This window comes from Zeus faber, assembly GCF_960531495.2.
Source record: "Zeus faber genome assembly, chromosome: 7".
Classification (NCBI taxonomy): Eukaryota; Metazoa; Chordata; class Actinopteri; order Zeiformes; family Zeidae; genus Zeus; species Zeus faber.
The window spans coordinates 10,366,829-10,386,828 of NC_137203.1; the positions used below are offsets into that span (position 1 = coordinate 10,366,829).

The 20,000-nt window shown below is 40.9% G+C and overlaps 1 protein-coding gene across 1 annotated transcript in view; it reads left to right on the forward strand.

The window, feature by feature from the left end:
- The first annotated feature begins 831 nt into the window (after positions 1–831).
- Positions 832–20,000, forward strand: part of msh3 (mutS homolog 3 (E. coli)) — a 44,121-nt gene continuing 24,952 nt past the window's right edge. Inside the window, exons 1-18 of the mRNA XM_080003546.1 lie at positions 832–1,038; positions 1,528–1,639; positions 3,178–3,467; positions 4,234–4,443; positions 5,103–5,219; positions 5,308–5,425; positions 5,781–5,905; positions 6,196–6,362; positions 8,673–8,782; positions 9,462–9,576; positions 9,845–9,929; positions 11,405–11,514; positions 14,192–14,324; positions 15,838–16,025; positions 16,285–16,453; positions 16,916–16,980; positions 17,732–17,848; positions 19,354–19,461. Coding sequence (XP_079859672.1) covers positions 910–1,038; positions 1,528–1,639; positions 3,178–3,467; positions 4,234–4,443; positions 5,103–5,219; positions 5,308–5,425; positions 5,781–5,905; positions 6,196–6,362; positions 8,673–8,782; positions 9,462–9,576; positions 9,845–9,929; positions 11,405–11,514; positions 14,192–14,324; positions 15,838–16,025; positions 16,285–16,453; positions 16,916–16,980; positions 17,732–17,848; positions 19,354–19,461 — 2,468 coding nt within the window. The 5' untranslated portion in view covers positions 832–909. The remainder of the gene's footprint in view (positions 1,039–1,527; positions 1,640–3,177; positions 3,468–4,233; positions 4,444–5,102; positions 5,220–5,307; positions 5,426–5,780; positions 5,906–6,195; positions 6,363–8,672; positions 8,783–9,461; positions 9,577–9,844; positions 9,930–11,404; positions 11,515–14,191; positions 14,325–15,837; positions 16,026–16,284; positions 16,454–16,915; positions 16,981–17,731; positions 17,849–19,353; positions 19,462–20,000) is intronic.

The following is a 20,000-nucleotide window of genomic DNA, read 5'->3' on the forward strand; positions in this document are numbered from 1 at the left end:
TACAGTGTTTTCGCCACAAAGTTTATGTCTGTGGCGGCCATATTGTTTAGAATTAGAATAAACTCTTAAGGTAACTTTTAACAAAAAAAGTTCACAAATCCAACATAGTAGGTTTGATGAAAATTGGACCAATTGCATAGGAGGAAATAGAAAAAAAAAGAAAAAGATTTTTATAATTTTCTAAATATCAGAATAACTACCCTGTGGTAGGCTATGTTTTTTTTGGCACAGTTGGAGGCCATGAGAAGCTTGATCATCTGACACTAAATTCCTGATCCTAGAACAAAAATAATAATAATAAATAAATGAATATATATGTGTGTGTGTGTGTATATATATATATATACACACACACACACACACACACACACACTCACATTCAACTTTAATGTTGCGCTTCAATTATTCCATTCTATTACTCGTTCATTATTTAACATATTTTTTAATTGGATTTTATATTGTATATTATGTTATTTGATTTAATATATAATATTTTAATTAAATACATGACTTGTAAAAGTATAAAGTGTTCCACTATTCTTCCACTATTCCACTTGTGACACGAGTTGGTCGCGTGTGTTGTATTTGTATTTTGTGTATTTCTTTTCTGCTTCTGAAGATTCCATTCGATCCTCTGCCCACGTAACAATAGTTCACTTATCACGTATTAGAAGACAACGCTCGTGCCCGTCGTTGTGATTACGGCGCGGGCGCGGCGTGCCACGTCATTTACGCGCCAACGTGACGACACCACATGCGCCGCTGCATAGCCGTGTGTTCTGCGCGGTGACCCGGTCTGTGGGGGTTACATTTACGTGCGTGCGTGTGTGTGTGTGTGTGTGTGTGTGTGTGTGTGTGTGCGCGTTGATGTGCGTGTACGCGACACGATAAGGATATAAAGCTTGTGTCATGCCCAAATTCGTGAAAAAGTCCTGCACCGCGCAGACCTCCATCAGCAGCTACTTCGGCGGAGGGCGGAGCGGCAAGAGCGGCAAGAGCGGCACCCCATCCCATAATAAGCACAAACTTGGAGGCAAGGTGAGAAGTGCATGGCTGCACACACACACACACACACACACACACACACACACACACACACACACACACACACACAATTTAAAGGTTTATATGTAATGTTCATCATTACGTTAACTGTACATTACTATTTTTCCCTTATCATTAGGTTCATCTTTTTGCTTCACTGTTATTGTATATTACCACATTTCTCCAGTTTATGTTTTGGGTAATTTTTTGCATTTGTGTTTTTCATTGTTTTTCCCCCTTTTGTTACATTTATTGTTTACCGCTAGGGTTTGGTGTATATTGTCATATTTTTTTATTTATTGTGGACAGTTAACTGTATTTTCTTTGTTAATTTGAATTCATTGCTTTAACATCATTATTGCCTATTCTGATGTGAGCTGCCGTGACAACTGAAAGTATCCATCCTTTCTATCTATCAATCTAACGCACACACCACAGTACTGAGTTTGTGAATCTCCCTTTTCTGTCTTTTCCCACCTGCAGCATAAGCCTCCAGATGAGGAGCATTTTGGGATTCCAGTCAAGCGAGCCAGACTGTCCCTGCACGTGGAGGAGGATGCGGATGCTCAGGCTGCTTCCTGTCACAGCACTCAAGGTTTTTGTTTTGTTTTATTCCCCCCATTCTACTCTTTGCTCACATCGTTGAACTGCAAAGGTACTTCCATTCTGCACCCACCAGTAGTTTAACAGTGGGCTGTTAATAAAATGGGAATTAGGTGCGTGTTCATAAGATGGGTAAATGAAAATGCACAGTCTAGCCAAATGTACATGTTCCAATGAATCACTGTCAATAAATGGCTCTAGTTCATAAGATGGATGTGTATTATTACTAGTGGTTGATTTATATGGGTTTTTCAAGGCCAGTTCCGATATTTGGAGAGCAGGGTGGCCGATGGCCAACAACAATTTATTATTATTAATAATAATAACAAAAATAATAACAACAAATGAAACACAAAATTGCTGAGCTTAAATGAACTTTTATTGAATTCTAATGTTATTGTGTGCATTGTCTCTGCAATTCACTTATTTGGAAAAAAAATGTATCAACTAAATAAATGTCCACACGAAACCCCACGAAACTTAAAAAAAAAAAAAAAAAGAACAACTTATGAATGAAAAATAATTATAAACATTTATTTTTAATTTATAATAAACTGTCATATTAAAGCCGGGTCGGGAAATAGTTTCCCTGTTCCGGAAGTGCAGGATTTATTATTTATAAGTAAAGTAAAGTATTTAAGTACATTAAAACATCCAGTTTTTACTAAATTAAGTCCTATAGCAACAGAAAGCAATGGGGAGACGGTGTGACACAGTTCGGCACGTTTTTTTTTTTTTGTTATTTTTGACGAATGGAACGGGACAGTCCCTTAACTCAGTTGTGTTTAAAAGTTTTGTTTCATACAAGTTATGAAACAAAAGCAAATAGATTTAAAATAAAAATACAGGGAAACCAGCACGGGGATGCACGCAGGGTGCAGCGCTGTCTGGAGGAGGGAAAAAAGACCTCCACTCCAATTCTACGAGTGAGGTTTACGTTTTGCCTCAATAAGAAGTGTTCCCAAACAGCCCTCCTGCTGTTCCCTTTCAAAACTGGAGGCTCTGCACTTGCCATCTTTAATGAGTAACACCCTAACAAATGAATGAGACAGTGAAGAGAGTGAGTGAGTGAGAGGAGGCGGGGCTACAGTATGTGGGCATTGCAGCGGGGTGTGTGTGTGACTCACTGTCACAAAGAAGAGACGATGCAGATTATCTCGAAATGCGCAAATATCGGCCCAATTAATTGTCCGACTACTAATTATTACACCATAAAAGGCTGATAAGAGAGTATAAGATGTACTTTATTGATTGTACGTAAAGGAAATTCAGGCGTTGCAGCAGCTCAGTGGGAAACAAGTACAGAGTTACAGCGGATATACACAAATTTCACAATATATCTATTAAAAAAAATAAAATAGCTCAACAAGTCAAATAAAATAAGCAATCAAGTAATAATAATAAAAAACAACTGAAGATATACAGTGTAGTTATTAACAATTTATACAAATTAACTTGTACTATCCTAAAGGTGTAACAAATCAAAAAAAAAAAAGAATACATTGTCATAACCTCCCCCACCTCCATCAGCACCTCCACCATCATCCCATCGCTGTGGAGGCCTGAGCTCCATCACCCTGGAGAAGCTGAAGACCTTCTCCTGCCTCGCCGGACCCAGTGAACCCGGGGAGGCCGGAGGTAAAATCCCCCAAAACCTGGAGAAAGGGGGAAAGAGAAGCGTGTCTCCTAAAGTAAGAGACGATGAAAAGATCTGCAATGAGGGACTTAAACAGAGGGAGGAAGAGGAGGAGGAGCAGAGGGATGAAGAGGAGGAGGACGAAGAGCAGGGGGGGGCTGCCATGTCTCGAAAGAAAACACTGGTAACGGTCGCAATCAAGTCTTTTGCGTGTGCGTGTGCGTGTGCGTGTGCGTGTGTGTGTGTGTGTGTGTGTGTGTGTGTGTGTGTGTGTGAAATCAACATTCACTATGCAATTGCTTAATATAGTTGATATGACCCTATTTTGTGGACGGCTATTTGTATGTTGATAACATATTTAATACAAACTGGGGATAGGTGATATTGCCTTGAAATGGCAGAGTTAAATCAATTAAGAAAAGTATGCTTTAATGGAACTTTTAGACTTTGAAAAGACTTTTAGACCTTGAAAAGATTTATTTTTTTAACCAAAATCCATGTATTCTATGAATGAATGATTGATTGATTTCCCCAGGGGAAAATTGCGGTGTCATAGCAGCTTAATAGGCAGTAATGATAAAATACTAAAAATAAATATAGAAAATAATGGCAGTATGGAATAAAACGCAGAATGAGCGAAAAATATAAAGTTGCAATATACAATAACTTAAACTTAAAAATTAACAATAAACAAATTAAACCTAATAATAAACCAGAAAAATAAACCTAAAAAGAAATAGTACACAATAAAATAAAACTCAAACATTGACAATAAACAATAGAAATGAAGAGTAAACCTCCAACCTCAAGTTGATTTAGATGCTTAAAATATCAACACATATCTAATTCCTTTGTATTTTTTAATTGTATAATTTAAAATGCATTCGTTATTTTTATTGAGTGTTTGTTCAAGTCTGTTTGTACATCAACATTTAAAGAACTTCTTCCAGGGCCTCCGTTCAACGCAGTTTGCCAAGCCTGGAGGCCGACGGGCTGCAGAGTCCAGTCCTCCGTCGGACTCCGCCGCTTCCTGCCGGCGGCCGAAGGTGGTGCACACCCCGCTGGAGCAGCAGGTGATAGAGCTGAAGCAGCAGCATCAGGGGGCTCTGCTGGCCGTGGAGTGCGGCTACAAGTACAGGTTTTTCGGAGAGGATGCGGAGGTGAGTTAGTGTGAAATCAAGTAAATTAAGCGTTTTGTTCGATTATTATTGTTTTTTTTTAATTAAAAGAAAAATTCAATTTTGGACATATTTGAGGTTCTAGAATTCATGACGTTAACGTAAATGTCAGTTAAATGTGTCACAAGAAATCAGAAATACAAAGAGAGCACTTGATAATGATGATGATGGTGGTGGTGATGATGATGATGTTGTTTTCATCATCAAGTGCTCTCTTTAGAATGGAACTCACTAGAACTCAGTGAAATGCATTGATTCTACGTGACATCCTATTAGCAGCGCTCGCTATTCTACTGCATATTTTTTTCTGTTGGAATATACTTTCTTTCCATTTTCTTTTCCTTGTTATTATTTTATAGTTAATATTTTCTTTAACTGTAATTCACCAATCTAATGAGTCAAAGGCCTTGTTTATGTCACTGTTCTTGGCCTGTTTATTTATTAATTCATTGTTTAAAATGTTTTTATTATTTATTTTTGTTTATTTTTATATTTCTTTTTTTTACATTTTAATGTTTACTTTCAATTAATGTATTTATTCATTATTTATTTAACAAGTGTGTGTGTGTGTGTGTGTGTGTGTGTGTGTGTATCTTTTAGTAACAATAAAATCAATAACTTATTTTCTGATTTCGACTCAGATCGCTGCCAAGGAGCTGAATATTTACTGTCACCAGGACCACAACTTCATGACATGCAGCATCCCAACACACCGGCTGTTTGTCCACGTGCGACGCCTCGTGTCCCGTGGACACAAGGTAAGGGCGAGTGGATTTTCCTTTTTTTATTATGACTATTGTTGATTTATTTATTTATTTGTCTTTTTACTTCTGTGGTGTTTCGTAGGTGGGCGTGGTGAAGCAGACGGAGACGTCGGCCATTAAAGCCTCGGGGACCAATAGGAACGCTCTGTTCAGCCGCCAGCTCAGTGCTCTGTACACCAAGTCCACACTGGTGGGAGAGGGTATCCTAAAGTGTGTGTGTGTGTGTGTGTGTGTGTGTGTGTGTGTGTGTGTGTGTGTGTGTGTGTGTGTGTGTGTGTGTGTGTGTGTGTGCACTTGATTATATGGCTATTATTATTAGTTTGCACTTTGCAGTGCACTTCTAAGTGGGTGTGCTTCTTTATCTGTGCCCTTCTTGTCTATCAAGACAGAGTATACCATAAATATTAGGTTTCTTTGACATTTTAATCTATTCCCAATTCCATTTGTTTTATGATGCTGATCTAATATGCATGTCTTTACTTTATAAAAGAGTAGAAAAATAACATAAAAATACTTATGATAGTAACAAACAAGATCCTGAACGTGGCTTTCCAGATGTGAACCCAGTGTGTTTTTCGGGAGATGTGGATCAGGACGTAGGGGGGGGGCCTTCCGAAAGCTTCCTGCTGAGTTTGAGCGAAAGCCGGGAACCGGGGAAGCAGCTCACCCTAGGGCTGGTGGTATGTCAATAAAATTAATTAGGTGTACGATTAAAAAAAAAAAAAAAACACAAACAAACAAAAAAAAGTGTTTTTCCCTTTAAGTAATATACAAAGATGTCAAATTTTGATTAAATTCAACATACATTTTCAACAAACTTGTAGTCAGGCAAGTATGATATCTATATCCTGTGTGTGTGTGTGTGTGTGTGTGTGTGTGTGTGTGTGTGTGTGTGTGTGTGTGTGTGTGTGTGTGTGTGTGTGTGTGTGTGTGTGTGTGTGTGTGTGTGTGTGTGTGTGTGTGTGTGTAGGCAGTGCAGCCCAGCACGGGGGACGTGCTGTTTGACTGTTTCTCGGACGGTGCATCCCGCTCCGAGCTGGAGGCACGGATCCTGAAGATCAACCCCGTGGAGATCCTGGTGCCCTCCAACCTTTCGGAACACACACACAGGCTGCTGCAGAGCCTTGCCAATGCCAGGTAGGATGGTGTGTGTGTGATAATGTCGTTGATGTCCTTTATCCTCTCTGTGACTACCTTTTGTGGCCCCTAGAGGGCGGTGTGCACCCATTTACGTGTGTGTGTGTGTGTGTGTGTGTGTGTGTGTGTGTGTGTGTGTGTGTGTGTGTGTGTGTGTGTGTGTGTGTGTGTGTGTGTGTGTGTGTGTGTGTGTGGTTTTCTCTATTGAAAGGACCCCAAACAGCATGAGGAAATCAATGTTTTAATCGTACATAACAATAAGTGTTCATTGGAAAATTATTTTCTTATATCAAGGGAGTCTTGGATTTCACTGTCACGACACTCCAAATGCCCAGAACATAGATAGTTTCTGTTTTTAATATTATTGTTATTTTTTAATTATTAATTTCCCTGGAGGGATTAATCAAATGTATGATTGTTGGGTTGTTATTGTTATTGTAGCTTTCCCCCAATTTTCAAGACCTCCTCTCCCCGTTCCCTCCCCACCCGGCTCTCCCCTAGGTGAACGGGGTGAACAGGAGATGTTTTGCGTCTGCTGATGCCTCTCTCTCTCTGTGTCTCTGGGGTGGGGTGAGGGGTGGGCAGCGGGGTGGATGAAGGGACACTCTGCCCCCACCGCCATACCCCACCCCCACCCCTGCCCACAGGGAGCATGTACTGTATGTCTGAGGATCTGCGGGTAATGAGTCCCTGGGAGATGGGTCGCTAGGTAGCCAGGTGTGGTATTTTGGTGCTTTGCTCAGACGCAGCCTTGGAGCCACCTCTATCAAAGGTTTGTCTTTAGCTGTGGATCTGGCAAAAGTTGGTATAAAGTCTGCTGCCGTACATGGATGTGAGCTGAGGCTCCCCCACTCTGCTCCGATGCTTCTTTCTTAATGTCGAGACGGTGTTTTTTTTCTTTTTTCCTCTCTAACCCCCTTCCCCTTCAACATTATATATGAATCGAGCGCGTTCACGTCTCCCAAGCATTAACCTCTGACCCCCGAGTCACAACATGTGAGACCCTCCCCCAGGCCCCGCCCGCAAAGGACCCAAACGGCATGGGGAAAACAGCCATAACGTGGCTCATATAGGATTAAGTAAAGTGGAGTTGAGTAAAGTGGCATTCCCCTATTAATCATTTCGACTCATTGTTCCTTGGACGAACCTTTCATGCATTTCTCTCGTTTTGTTGAGCAAGAGAATGGGGCTCGGGGTTTCACTTGATAAGGTGGAAAAGTTATTTGTTTATTGAGAGAGAGTTTTGACCCCGTGACTGTGGGTTGGAGACATCAGCTGCTGCCACTTTGAACACTGATATATTGATATATATATATGATATATTGACACATGGTGATGAAAAATATATTTAAATTGACAATCTGATCATTTGTACGCCCCTCCCCTCCACTCCCCTCCCTCCCTCCTTCCATTGGTCCATCACATCGCAACATGCGTCTGCGATAATAACGCTTGAATTTTTTGGGCCCCAAAAGCCACCGTGTCCCGTCGGATTTAGTTGTAAATGTCAACGCTGCACTTTGTTTTTCCCAGTCTCCCCAGTTGACCGCCGTGTCGGCACATCCCATAATCCGATGGAATCGACCGCGTGTGTAATGGATGGTTTTAAACGCACCACCGGCTCTTATTGATCACTTTCATTTGGCTTCTCTCACGGATGAAACGTTTTCTCCATGAACGTACTGTATGGAGAGAGAGAGAGAGAGAGAGAGAGAGAGAGAGAGAGAGAGAGAGAGAGAGAGAGAGAGAGAGAGAGATTTCTCTGGTGCTCGCACCAATCTGGAGCTGCGTGTTTGCCTTGGTTGCCGTGGCAACAACCGAGCGGACAAAGCGACAGGGTCCTTGAAATCGCTGGAGCTGAGCAAGTGAATGGAGCGACTGGGAAAGGTGGCTCGCGTGTGTATGTTGGACAGAAAATTTGTTCTCTATACATGAAATCACATTTGTGTGTGCAGGACACACACACACACACTTTGCTTCAAGGAGGAGAATGAATGACGCTAATCAGTATGAGATTGTGTGTTGGTCTCCTGTGAAATTCTGTAGCCCGCAATTAAATAATGTTCCAGTATCCCACTCATTCCGCCATTCACACAAACACACACTCATTCATTGGTTTCATTCATTCACTCACTCACTCACACACTCATCCATTCATTCATACCATGTCAATCAATCCTCTGATCATCAGACGGTCGCTCCACCTCCTGGAGCTGTTTATAACTCTAGAACTGGAGCTATGTATTTTGTTTTCCCTCTCATTCATATGTCTACACCATGCACACACACACACACACACACTCTGTCCAGTCCACAGGCTGATGACCTCGTCCGGATAGAGACGAGGGACCGCGCCCTCTTTGATTTTCCCACTGCGATGAACGCAGTCACCAATTTCTACTGTCACACCCAGAACACAGGTGTGTGTGTGTGTGTGTGTGTGTGTGTGTGTGTGTGTGTGTGTGTGTGTGTGTGTGTGTGTGTGTGTGTGTGTGTGTGTGTGTGTGTGTGTGTGTGTGTGTGTGTGTGTGTGTGTTTAAGAGTCATATCAACCATGTCTTATATTAAGGAAGGGAACACATTTTAGATTACTCTTAATTGATTATTGGCTATTTGTTCCAAATTAAGGTTCTAACTATGCACTGTTCAGTTATATTAATGTTCTGTAACTTTTGTGCAAATTTCCGTTTCAATGAAAAGTAATTTCCATCTGGACTATTCTTATTTTTGTTTACCCAAGTGGGTAAAGGTTCAAGTCTCTCCGTGTTTAAATCCGTAGGTTATATTCCAAATGGTCCAATTCATTGGTTCATCTTTTTAAAGCTTTTTATTTCCATATTTTTGTTCTTCTTTCCTTTTTATCACGTCCTTAAAAAAGCACTAGGACTTGGCCCTCGGGCTGTGGTGCTCAGCGGAGGATGGCAGGATTTATTTATATTTGTCTTAGATGAAGGAGGTAGATCAATAAAGCCATTCGACTGTGACAGTGGGAGTCAGAGAGGGTTAAGGTTTATAATTGTAATAATGTGTGTGTGTGTGTGTGTGTGTGTGTGTGTGTGCGTGTGCGCGTGTGCGTGTGCGCCTGCGCACGCTCGCCAGCCTCCCGCTCCCTGTCCAGCGTGGTGGCCTTAGAGAGCCCAGTGATCTGCTGCCTGGGTCCTCTGATCCAGTACCTCCAAGAATTCAACCTGGAGAGAGTTCTGCTAAATGACAGGTACACAGAGACATGAGTCCTCACAAGGTGGGTTTGTAGTCGGCTCAAAGTCTCCACCAAGATTGTAAAACAAGTACACACAAACACACGCACGCACACACACACACGCATCCTGATCAGGACTGTGTGCTATACAACAATAATATGTACAGTTGTGTCATCACATTCTGAGTTGATTCCATTGTCCAGCTGACCGCTTTTAGCTGTTTCTAATTATTTCTAGTTATGTTTATTCGTTTTTAGTCATAATTTTGCGTCTTCCGCGCAGCTCCTTCCGCCGTCTGAGCAGCGGCTCGGAGGGCCTGGTGCTGGGAGCTGCCACGCTTAGGAACCTGGAGATCCTTAGCAACCAGGTAGAGGAACACCTCACTTCTCACCGGGATCTCGCCGGGGCTTCTACGGAGGTGTAAGAACAGTGTCATGGGGTTCGTTTGGGCTTATGGATATGAATCAAAATGACCAATAATGTAGACATGACCAAAGACATGAAATTATTAATCCCTTTAAAACTATTATTACACTATCAGACCTGCCAACCTACATGCATTTTGTGTACCAGCCAGGCAACTCTTGGTCAAAATACGCAGGTATGAAATGCCGGCTGAAATGATGCAAAAAAATAAAATAAAATCATAAATAAAATATTTCATTATTGTAATTTAATGACGGTAAACAATACCAATGAACTGGACATTTCCATGTTAGTTATATGTTCTGTCCAGTTACAGGTTGCATTATACTGAAACTTGGGGACAGTCCCATATTCTATTTTACCGGAACTCGGTGACAGTTTTATATTGTATTCTATTTACTTGGAAACCAGTTTCATGTTCTATTATTGTTCCATAGTGGATAATGAACAATAATAAACACGGTGTCAAAATCAAAAATCTCACTATTGTGGTAACTGAGGTGCAGTGGTAGTCCGTACGTGCAGCCGTCCAATCATGTGAGTGCGATCAGATCACGTGATGTGTTTGTCATCGACGTACAGCAGATATACCAAATGAGACCAAACGATGAGAAAATGTGATTTTCTCGGATCGCGGATATAAAGTTCAAAATGATCAGACGACATTGTAAAAGATATTTAAGAGTCAATGTTTTATTATGAACACTCATTTGAATTGATCGGCCAAAATCGGAATCTGCAGACTTAAAAAATATATGTATATATATATCGGAATCGGCCTAGAAAATTGCAACCGGTGCATCTCTAGCTGGTAAAGATGTTGGGTAACTTTACGAGATGATGCATTTCAAGGGGCATGTGATAATGATATGAATTTGTATACTGTATAGAGTTAGCTGTAGTAGCTTGCATACGATGTGATTGTCCTTGTTACACTACGGCTGCTGTGGTGTGAATAACTGATGTAGTCATTCAGCTGCAGTAACTCCAACGCCACGGACACTCCCTCTTACACCGTTGTGCTACTCTACACTGTTGTAGAACTAGTATTTTCCCAAGGTTGGCAGGTCTGGATTATCCTGAAATATTTAGATGCTTTATTCATCCCTGGAGGTGTCACAGCCGCTCACATCAGAAAACAGGCAATAATAATAATAATAATCAGGGATGGATAAAAAAAAAAATCGAAACAATTTCGATATTCAAAAACCTAAGATATAGCTAGAAAACGGAAAACATTCGGTGCAGTTAGCGCACGTGCATGCACTTTTATTATACCTCAAAATTGATTCATTCGTCTCTTTGCTCCATCCCTGTTAATTTTTGCAGCATGTGTCCATCTTGTATTCATATTATAAGAGGAATATGGACAGAGGAGTTGATTGTGTGCATGCACATTGGTTCTCTCCCCCGCAGACGGACGGAGGGGTGAGGGGTAGCCTGCTGTGGGTGCTGGACCACACACGCACTCCGTTTGGACGCAGGCTGATGAGGGCGTGGGTGAGCCAGCCGCTCACGGATGCCCAGTGAGTTGGAAAATACATAAGAAATATATAAAAATGGAAAGATTTCTGTTGAAAGATGTAAGTTAAGCTAACATACTGTAAAAAAAATATATATAGTTATAAATTCAATTATAAATAAAAATGTAAAGATTTCTGTCAAAGAGCATATGGAAAATAAATACTTATTATTATTAATAACAATAATAATAATTATATTAATAAAATACAAAATTAATATAATAAAAAAAAAGTGAGGTGTGAAGATTTGTGTTTATAAAAGATATATATCTTTTATAAACACAAATCTTCACACCTCACTTTTTTGTATCTTTAGGTAAGTGAAGCTAAACTATATAATTAAAATAATAATAATAACTATAATAAAAAAAAAGGTTGAATGTATGTAATAGTAAATGAAATTCTAATAATGGTAAATAATATGTTTCCCTCCACATTCTGTGGTTTAATTTTAGGGAAAAAAACAGGCAACCCCCCCCCCCCCATCCCATAATGCCAGGATTTTAATCCCGGATTGAGCGACACTCCCAGATTGTTATAAAAGAAGCAGCGTTTATTCTTTATTTTTTACATCAATAAATCCCAGATTACTGCACCCAACACACACACACACACACACACACACACACACACACACACACACACACACACACACACACACAACTTTGTACACGGTATCCATTTTGTGAAAGTATTAATCCTATTTTAAGTCCCTATTCTAGTGAGATTTCGCTGCAAGTCCTGGCTGGAACATGATTATATGATTTGGTTATTATGATTGATATTTATATGATTTGACAAATGACTTCATCTGTCAAATCATATCTCCACGTCTTTAAATTAAGATATAATATATTGATGTGACATATAATATACAGTATTCATCAGTTCAACATAGTGCTTTAACCCCTCTATAATTTGTTGTTAATAAACAATACATTTGAGTCAATTCAATTTGATTCCCATTCCAGCTGCTGTATTTTCTTCGTGGTCCCCCTTTAAGATCAAGAGTTTTAAGAGAGTTTAAGAATGTAAGGGTATTCATTATTTTTACTGCAGAAAAAAGCAACAAGTTATAAAATCAAAGTTGTGAAGGTCTTAAAGTAGCCGCCAGGCCCCTTTTACCCCATTTACCGCTTTTGCTTATGTCTTTCTTTCTTTCTATCTGCCTTTCTTTGGATAAAATTTATGAAATGGAAAGCACTTTATTAACATGGGAAATATTCACCGGTCAGCTAAAACATTAAAATCACATCTAGTAACCACTAATATTGTGCAGCCCCCCCTCGTGCCGCCAAAACAGCTCTGACCCATGGAGGCATGGACTCCACAAGACCTCTCAGGGTGTCCTGTGGTATCTGACACCAAGACCTTTGCAGCAGATCCTTTAAGTCCTGGAAGTTGTGAGGTGGGGCCCCCATGGATCGAGCTTGTTGCTCCAGCACATCCCACAGATGCTCGATCAGACCCTAACCCCAGCCCTCCACATATTGTAGATGAAAACATGATTCATCAGACCAGGCCACCCCTCTTCCATTGCTCCATGGTCCAGTTCTAATGTTCACGTGCCCATTGTAGGAGCTTTCAGCGGTGGACAGGGGTCAGCATGGGCACTCTGACCGGTCCGCGGCTACGAAGCCCCATATGCAGCAAACTGTGATGCACTGCGTGTTCTGACACCTTTCTATCATAGCAGCATTAACCTTTTCACCAATTTGTGCTACAGTAGCTCTTCTGTTGGATCGGACCAGACGGTCTAGACTTCGCTCCACACATGCATCAATGGGCCCATGGGCATCCATGACCCTGTTGCCGGTTCACCGGTTGTCCTTCCTTGGACCACTTTTGGTAGGTACTAACCACTGCACACCGGGAACACCCCACAAGACCTGTCGTTTTGGAGATGCTCTGACCCAGTCGTCTAGCCATCACAATGTGGTCCTTGTCAAAGTGGCTCAGATCCTTACACTTGACCATTTTTCCTGCTTCCAACACATCAACTTCAAGAGCTGACTGTTGACTTGCTGCCTAATATATCCCACCCCTTGACAGGCGCCACTGGAACGAGATGATCAATGTTATACACTTTACCTGTCAGTGGTTTTAATGTGGCTGATAGGTTTATGTTGATCTGGCCAATGCATATGAGAAACAAAAGTGAAGAATATAATAAAAAAGAAAAATGCAAACCTTTTTTTAAGAATATACAGATGAGTAAAGCTAATGTAAAATAAATATGGAAACATTTCGGTTAAAAACAACTTGCGTTAAGTGACGCTTAGATAAAATAAAAAAAAATGTAAACATTAATGTTAAAAAAGTGTGTGTGTGTGTGTGTGTGTGTGTGTGTGTGTGTGTGTGTGTGTGTGTGTGTGTGTGTGTGTGTGTGTGTGTGTGTGTGTGTGTGTGTGTGTGTGTGTGTGTGTGTGTGTGTGTGTGTGTGTGTGTATATATATATATATATATATATATATATATACATACATACATACATAAGGGAATCTAAAAATGTATAAACATTTGTATTAATTATTGGTGGTGATATATAATTAGTTGTATAGTTAGTTTTAAGTATTCGTTTTTTTGTGCTTGTGCCGCTGGAATCAGTAAATACCACGTGTGTTTAATAAAGGTGTTTAAAAAACCCAAACTCTCCCTCCCTATCTTCCCCCCTCTCCAGGTCGATCGCCGCCAGGCAGCGTGCAGTGTGTGAGATCTTGGAGTCGGACTCCTCCACCCTGACCTCGGTCAGGTCTCTGCTGACTCACCTGCCCGACCTGGAGCGGGGTGTGTGCAGCATCTACCACAAAAAGGTGTGTTTCACTGTACTTGGGAGGACCGGTCTTCAAATTGACCATTTATTGGTTTAGAAGTGCACCAGAAACACGGGTCCCCAAAGGACAACTAACAAACACTGACGATCTAATACCTGCCATATAGTGAGGTCTGTGTAAATTGAGCACATATACACACACACGTACACACAGACACACAGACACACACGCACACACACAGACTCATTAAACCTCCAGTGTGTAGTTTGGGGATGCCTGCCCTCCCTCCCAGGCCATTAAAATATGACTCCCATTAACCCTCAGCGATGATGTCTTTAACACCGATATTCTGGGTCAATATAATCCGACGATATAACCTTTCTGCAGCCGCTTTGACTCAGAGGGTCGACGAGTCCATCAAACCAAAACCGAACATCTGCTACATGATCAATAGTCTATGAGAATAAACGCTGAATTTAGATAGGTAGAAAATAATGTAGAACAGTAGAAAATAATGAGAGTAATGGAATAAATATCGAGAAAAATTAGAAAATTAAACACTAACCGGAAAAAATAAAACGTATGACCTGGGATGCTCAGACTCTTTTTGCATTACTTATTTTTTAATGCTAATTCTCCAACTCTGGAATGGTTCTGCGAGTTGTTTTTGTTGCCGCAGTAGGAGATCGTCCTCCTTCGAGCTTAGTTGTCGTATCTTGTACAGTGATCTCTCTCTAATCTCACTGGCTTACGCTACGCCCCAATAACAGTATGCAGTCACACTCTCTCTCACTTACACACACACACACACACACACACACACACACACACACACACACACACACACACACACACACACACACACACACACACATTTGCAAGTCACTGAAGGATAAACATACATGTGTTATTCATGCTTTATACATAAATAATATCTTCTCCATTAAAAAAAATTCCAGTTGCACTGTACGGGGTGTATAAAAATTAATGCTTAAGTGTTGGGTGTGTGTGTGTGTGTGTGTGTGTGTGTGTGTGTGTGTGTGTGTGTGTGTGTGCGCGCGCTTGCCTGTGTGTGTGCGCGCGCTTGCCTGTGTGTGTGCGCGTGCTTGCCTGTGTGTGTGCGCGCGCTTGCCTGTGTGTGTGTGCGCGCTTGCCTGTGTGTGTGTGCATGCTTGCCTGTGTGTGTGTGTGTGTGTGTGTGCGCTTGCCTGTGTGTGTGTGTGTGTGTGTGTGTGTGTGTGTGTGTGTGTGTGTGCGCTTGCCTGTGTGTGTGTGTGTGCGCTTGCCTGTGTGTGTGTGTGTGTGTGTGTGTGTGTGTGTGTGTGTGTGTGTGTGTGTGTGTGTGTGTGTGTGTGTGTGTGTGTGTGTGTGTGTGTGCGCTTGCCTGTGTGTGTGTGTGTGTGTGTGTGTGTGTGTGTGTGTGTGTGTGTGTGTGTGTGTGTGTGTGTGTGTGTGTGTGTGTGTGTGTGTGTGTGTGTGTGTGTGCGCTTGCCTGTGTGTGTGTGTGTGTGTGTGTGTGCGCTTGCCTGTGTGTGTGTGTGTGTGTCTCCAGTGTTCCACACAGGAGTTCTTCCTGATCTGCAGCGCTCTCTGCCGCTTAGGGGCGGAGCTCCAGGCACTGCTGCCGGCCGTCCAATCTCAGCTCGGCTCCCCGCTGCTCCAAGAGCTCCTATTGGCCACGCCCGAGCTACTAGGCCCCGCCCAAAACTTCCTCAAGGTGCTCGATGAGAAGGCTGCCAAGTGAGTTATCTATCCGTCTATCTATCTGTCTATCTGTCTATCAATCTCTCTATCTGTCTGTCTGTCTCTGTGTCTGTCTGTCTTCATCAGAAACACATTTTAACAGCTGTGACATTCCCATCTACCAAGTCACAAAGTGGCCCTTTTTCATTGACATTGACTTTTCCATTTAATTGTAGATTAAATCTGGATAATCCTTATCTACCACACTGGTTTTTCTTTTTATAACTCTGGGTCTCCTGGCTGCACTGTGTCTCAGGTCGGGCGATAAGAAGGAGCTCTTCCAGGATCTGTCCGGCTTCCCCCTGCTGCAGGAGAGGAGGGAGCAGATCCGGACGGTTCTAGGCCAGATTCAGGATCACCGCAAGGACGTGCGAGTGACACTCCGAGCTCCGGCGCTGGACTACACCTGCGTGTCCGGTCAGGAGGTATCACCCCGTCTCCGCCATCATGTCACACTTCATATAGTAATCAAGGTTTTTGTTTTATTATTGAGAAGTGTCACAATCTCTCATGTCTGCCTGTCTGATTTGGCCTTGTCAATCACCTCCCTCCATCCCTCCCTCCCTCCCTCCTGTCCTTCCTTTTATTTATTTTTTGTTCTTTTTTTTGTCCTATCTCCTTCCTTCTGTTGTGTTTTGTTTGTGTGTTCCTTCCTTCCTCCCTCCCTACCTTCCTTTTATTACTTATTTGTTATTTTTTTCCTATCTGTCACCTTTTTCCTTCCTTCCTTCCTCCCATCCATCCATCCATCCATCCTCCCTCTCTCATCCTTCCTTTCTCCCTCCCTCCCTCCCTTGTTTTTATTTGTTATTTGTTATTTTTTCCTATCTTTCACCTTCCTTCCTTTTCATTTGTTATCTTCTTTCCCCTCCGTTCTCTCTCTTCAGTTTCTGATCGAGGTGAAGAACTCCATGTCCTCTGTTGTTCCGCCAGATTGGGTCAAGATCAGCAGGTGAGCTCACGCAGCAGGGGTTCTCACACACACACACACACACACACACACACACACACACACACACACACACGCACACACACACCTAATAATGTTATTCCTCAGATATATCAATAGTGACGCCAGAAACTGTTGAATAAAAACAAGAGCATTTTGAGCCGTTTCTTCTGTGTGGTTGTTATGTAAATGTATAGATGTACAGTGTGCATGTGGAGAGATGTGAATATCAAAATTTAAGTACACACACACACACACACACACACACACACACACACATACACATACACATACACATACACACGCATACTGCTACTTGATGCGCATGGGAAGTGAAGTCTAGCCTAGCCTAGTCTAATCTATAGCTACTGTAGCACAAATTTCTGAAAAAGTTAAAGCTTGGTGGAAGGAAGGTGGAAGGAAGGTGTCCATGGGGGCCCCACCTCGCATCTTCCAGGACTTAAAGGATCTGCTGCTAACGCACTTTGAAGAATCTTGTTTCTTTTTCCAATAGTGATCAATTTGCTGTCTTTCTTAAAATTTATATAAATTAAATATAAGGTCGGAGGTTTTCCATTTGAAAAAACGTGGGTTTTCATTGGATATCATACTTTATATTACAATACAGTTCAACCACAGCTGGATGGATAACTTGGGATTATGAATACATATCAGCTATCATGTAGAATTCTCAAAGTAATAGATTCTTCAATGTTGCCTCAAAAAGCCAAAGTTTCCACTTGTTTGTCTCCAGCACCAAGACGGTGAGCAGGTTCCACTCTTCGTTCCTGGTGGAGCACTACCGCCGACTGCTGCAGCTCCGAGAAGAGCTGCTGCTGGACTCCGAAAAAGAGTGGACCGACTTCCTGCAGTACTGAAAAAACATTCACATGCACATATACTTTGGTTAAAAAAAGCCCAATCCTAAACAAAATCCTAAGCCTGACCCGAACACTAATATTCAGTATATACTTATTTTTTTAATTTTGTCATAACTTTTTTATTAGACTTTTATTAGACTTTTATTTCGTCTATTTGATTCAAATTAGACTTTTGCAGTATTTCCTGCAGTTTCTTTTCAGGATCAGGAAATGGATTTTGATTCCAACTTACTCAGCATAGTTTTCTGCATTTCTAGAATCAAAATTTTAGACATTATGTATGGTGTTATATGACGAGTTCAGATGCATATTGTACAAATACAATACTTTTTTTCAAATTATAATCTCAAGGGTTGAGATTTTTATTTGTCACATGCTGTCATACAAATGTGGTGCAGTGAAATGATAAAGGGCAAACAAAACAAAAGTAGGAAGAAAATCATTTAAGACAATAATCTACATCAGGATAAAAAAATTAAGCAAAAAATATAAAGCGGCAAAAGATATAAAGAGAAAAAGAGAAATCCATAATCAAAATGTATTTATGGAGAGTTTGTATATATTTTGATTATTGATTCCTTTATTGCCCTCATCATACCAGCAGACTCAGCAAACCGCCTGTTTTGGTGCTTCATGTGGTGTTGCCGCTAACAGGAAACATTAATGCACTTTCTGCTCCATCTGCCCAGAGTAGGAAACAACTGACATGTGTTGATTGAGAGGAATAGGGGGCCATTTTGCCAAAACTCAACCAGTTTTCTTTTTAATATGAATCCATTGAATTCAAAGGGCTACAGTTTATGGGAATGGGAAACACATACATTAACATTGCCAAAGCAAAGAGAAAACAAAGAATAAAAAAATAACAGTAAAAAAAACAAGACGGAAGAATGTGAATGTTTCAGTGAAAGAGTAAATACAAATGAGTGAGGATAACCTAAAATAGAAATAAATAAATATTGGTTAAAAAAACAGCAAACGTTAAATTATTTACAAGTTGTTGTTACATTTTTTAATTGTTGTTAAAAATGTTAAGTCATAGAAATATATACAAATGTGTGTTCTCTCTCGCCCTAAATAAATAAATACTGTATTGCCAAAGCAGGTAGAAAGAAACATTACAATAGTGAAATATAAAATATAATGTGAACAGCAAAGTGAATACAGCTGATAAAGAGCAGTTAAAAGTAATGACAAAAATATAAATATATAGATAAACACACAGAATAACATTACAAATTACACATTCTCTCTCTCTCTCTTTCCTGATCATACACTCCAGTTAAGACATACTTTATTATGTCTATATTTATAATTATTATTCTTTCTCATAACAGGAAAAAATGAATGCGCTGGTTCCCACTGTACGTCTGATTTCACTTAAATTCACATCACTAATTTTTTGCTTCACTGCTCTTTTTTTTGTCTGACTGCTCTATTTCTTTATTTTCTCTCTCTCTCTCTCTCTTGCTCTGTCTGTCTCTCTCGCTTCTAGTCGGTTTGGGGAGCACTATCACACCATGAAAAGGGCCATTAGTCACCTAGCAACCTTGGATTGTCTCTTCTCATTGGCTGAGGTGGCTAAACAAGGGGACTATTGCAGGTGATGTCCTCTCATAACCATAAAGTGTGTGTGTGTGTGTGTGTGCGTGTGCGTGTGCGTGCGTGTGCGTGCGTGTGCGTGCGTGCGTGCTGAGTCCTATGTACACAAACAGCCTGTGTGGGGGAGGAGGGACTGTCTGACCGCCAACATCTCTCCCCCACCCTCACTTCACCTCCACCCTCTCTGCATATTCTGTCTATCTGTCCGTCTGTCTGTTGATCTATGTATGTATGTATCTATTTTTATGTCTTGTTCTCTTGTTTATGTCTATTGTTCTATATCATTGTATCCATCTATGTTGTTCTATCGTTCTGTCTGTCATTCTATCTGTTTCTTTCTATCTATATTGATCCAGCTACTGTTCCGTCTATTGTTCGATCTAATTTTTATATTTGTTTTATAGTTCTTTCATGTGTTTATCTTTCTATATATCTATTTATATAGATTGAGTTATTGTTCTATCTAATTGTGTTTAAGAAATTTGTTTCCTCTGTTAGTAAGTACATTTTAATGGAGGTGTGTGTGTGTGTGTGTGTGTG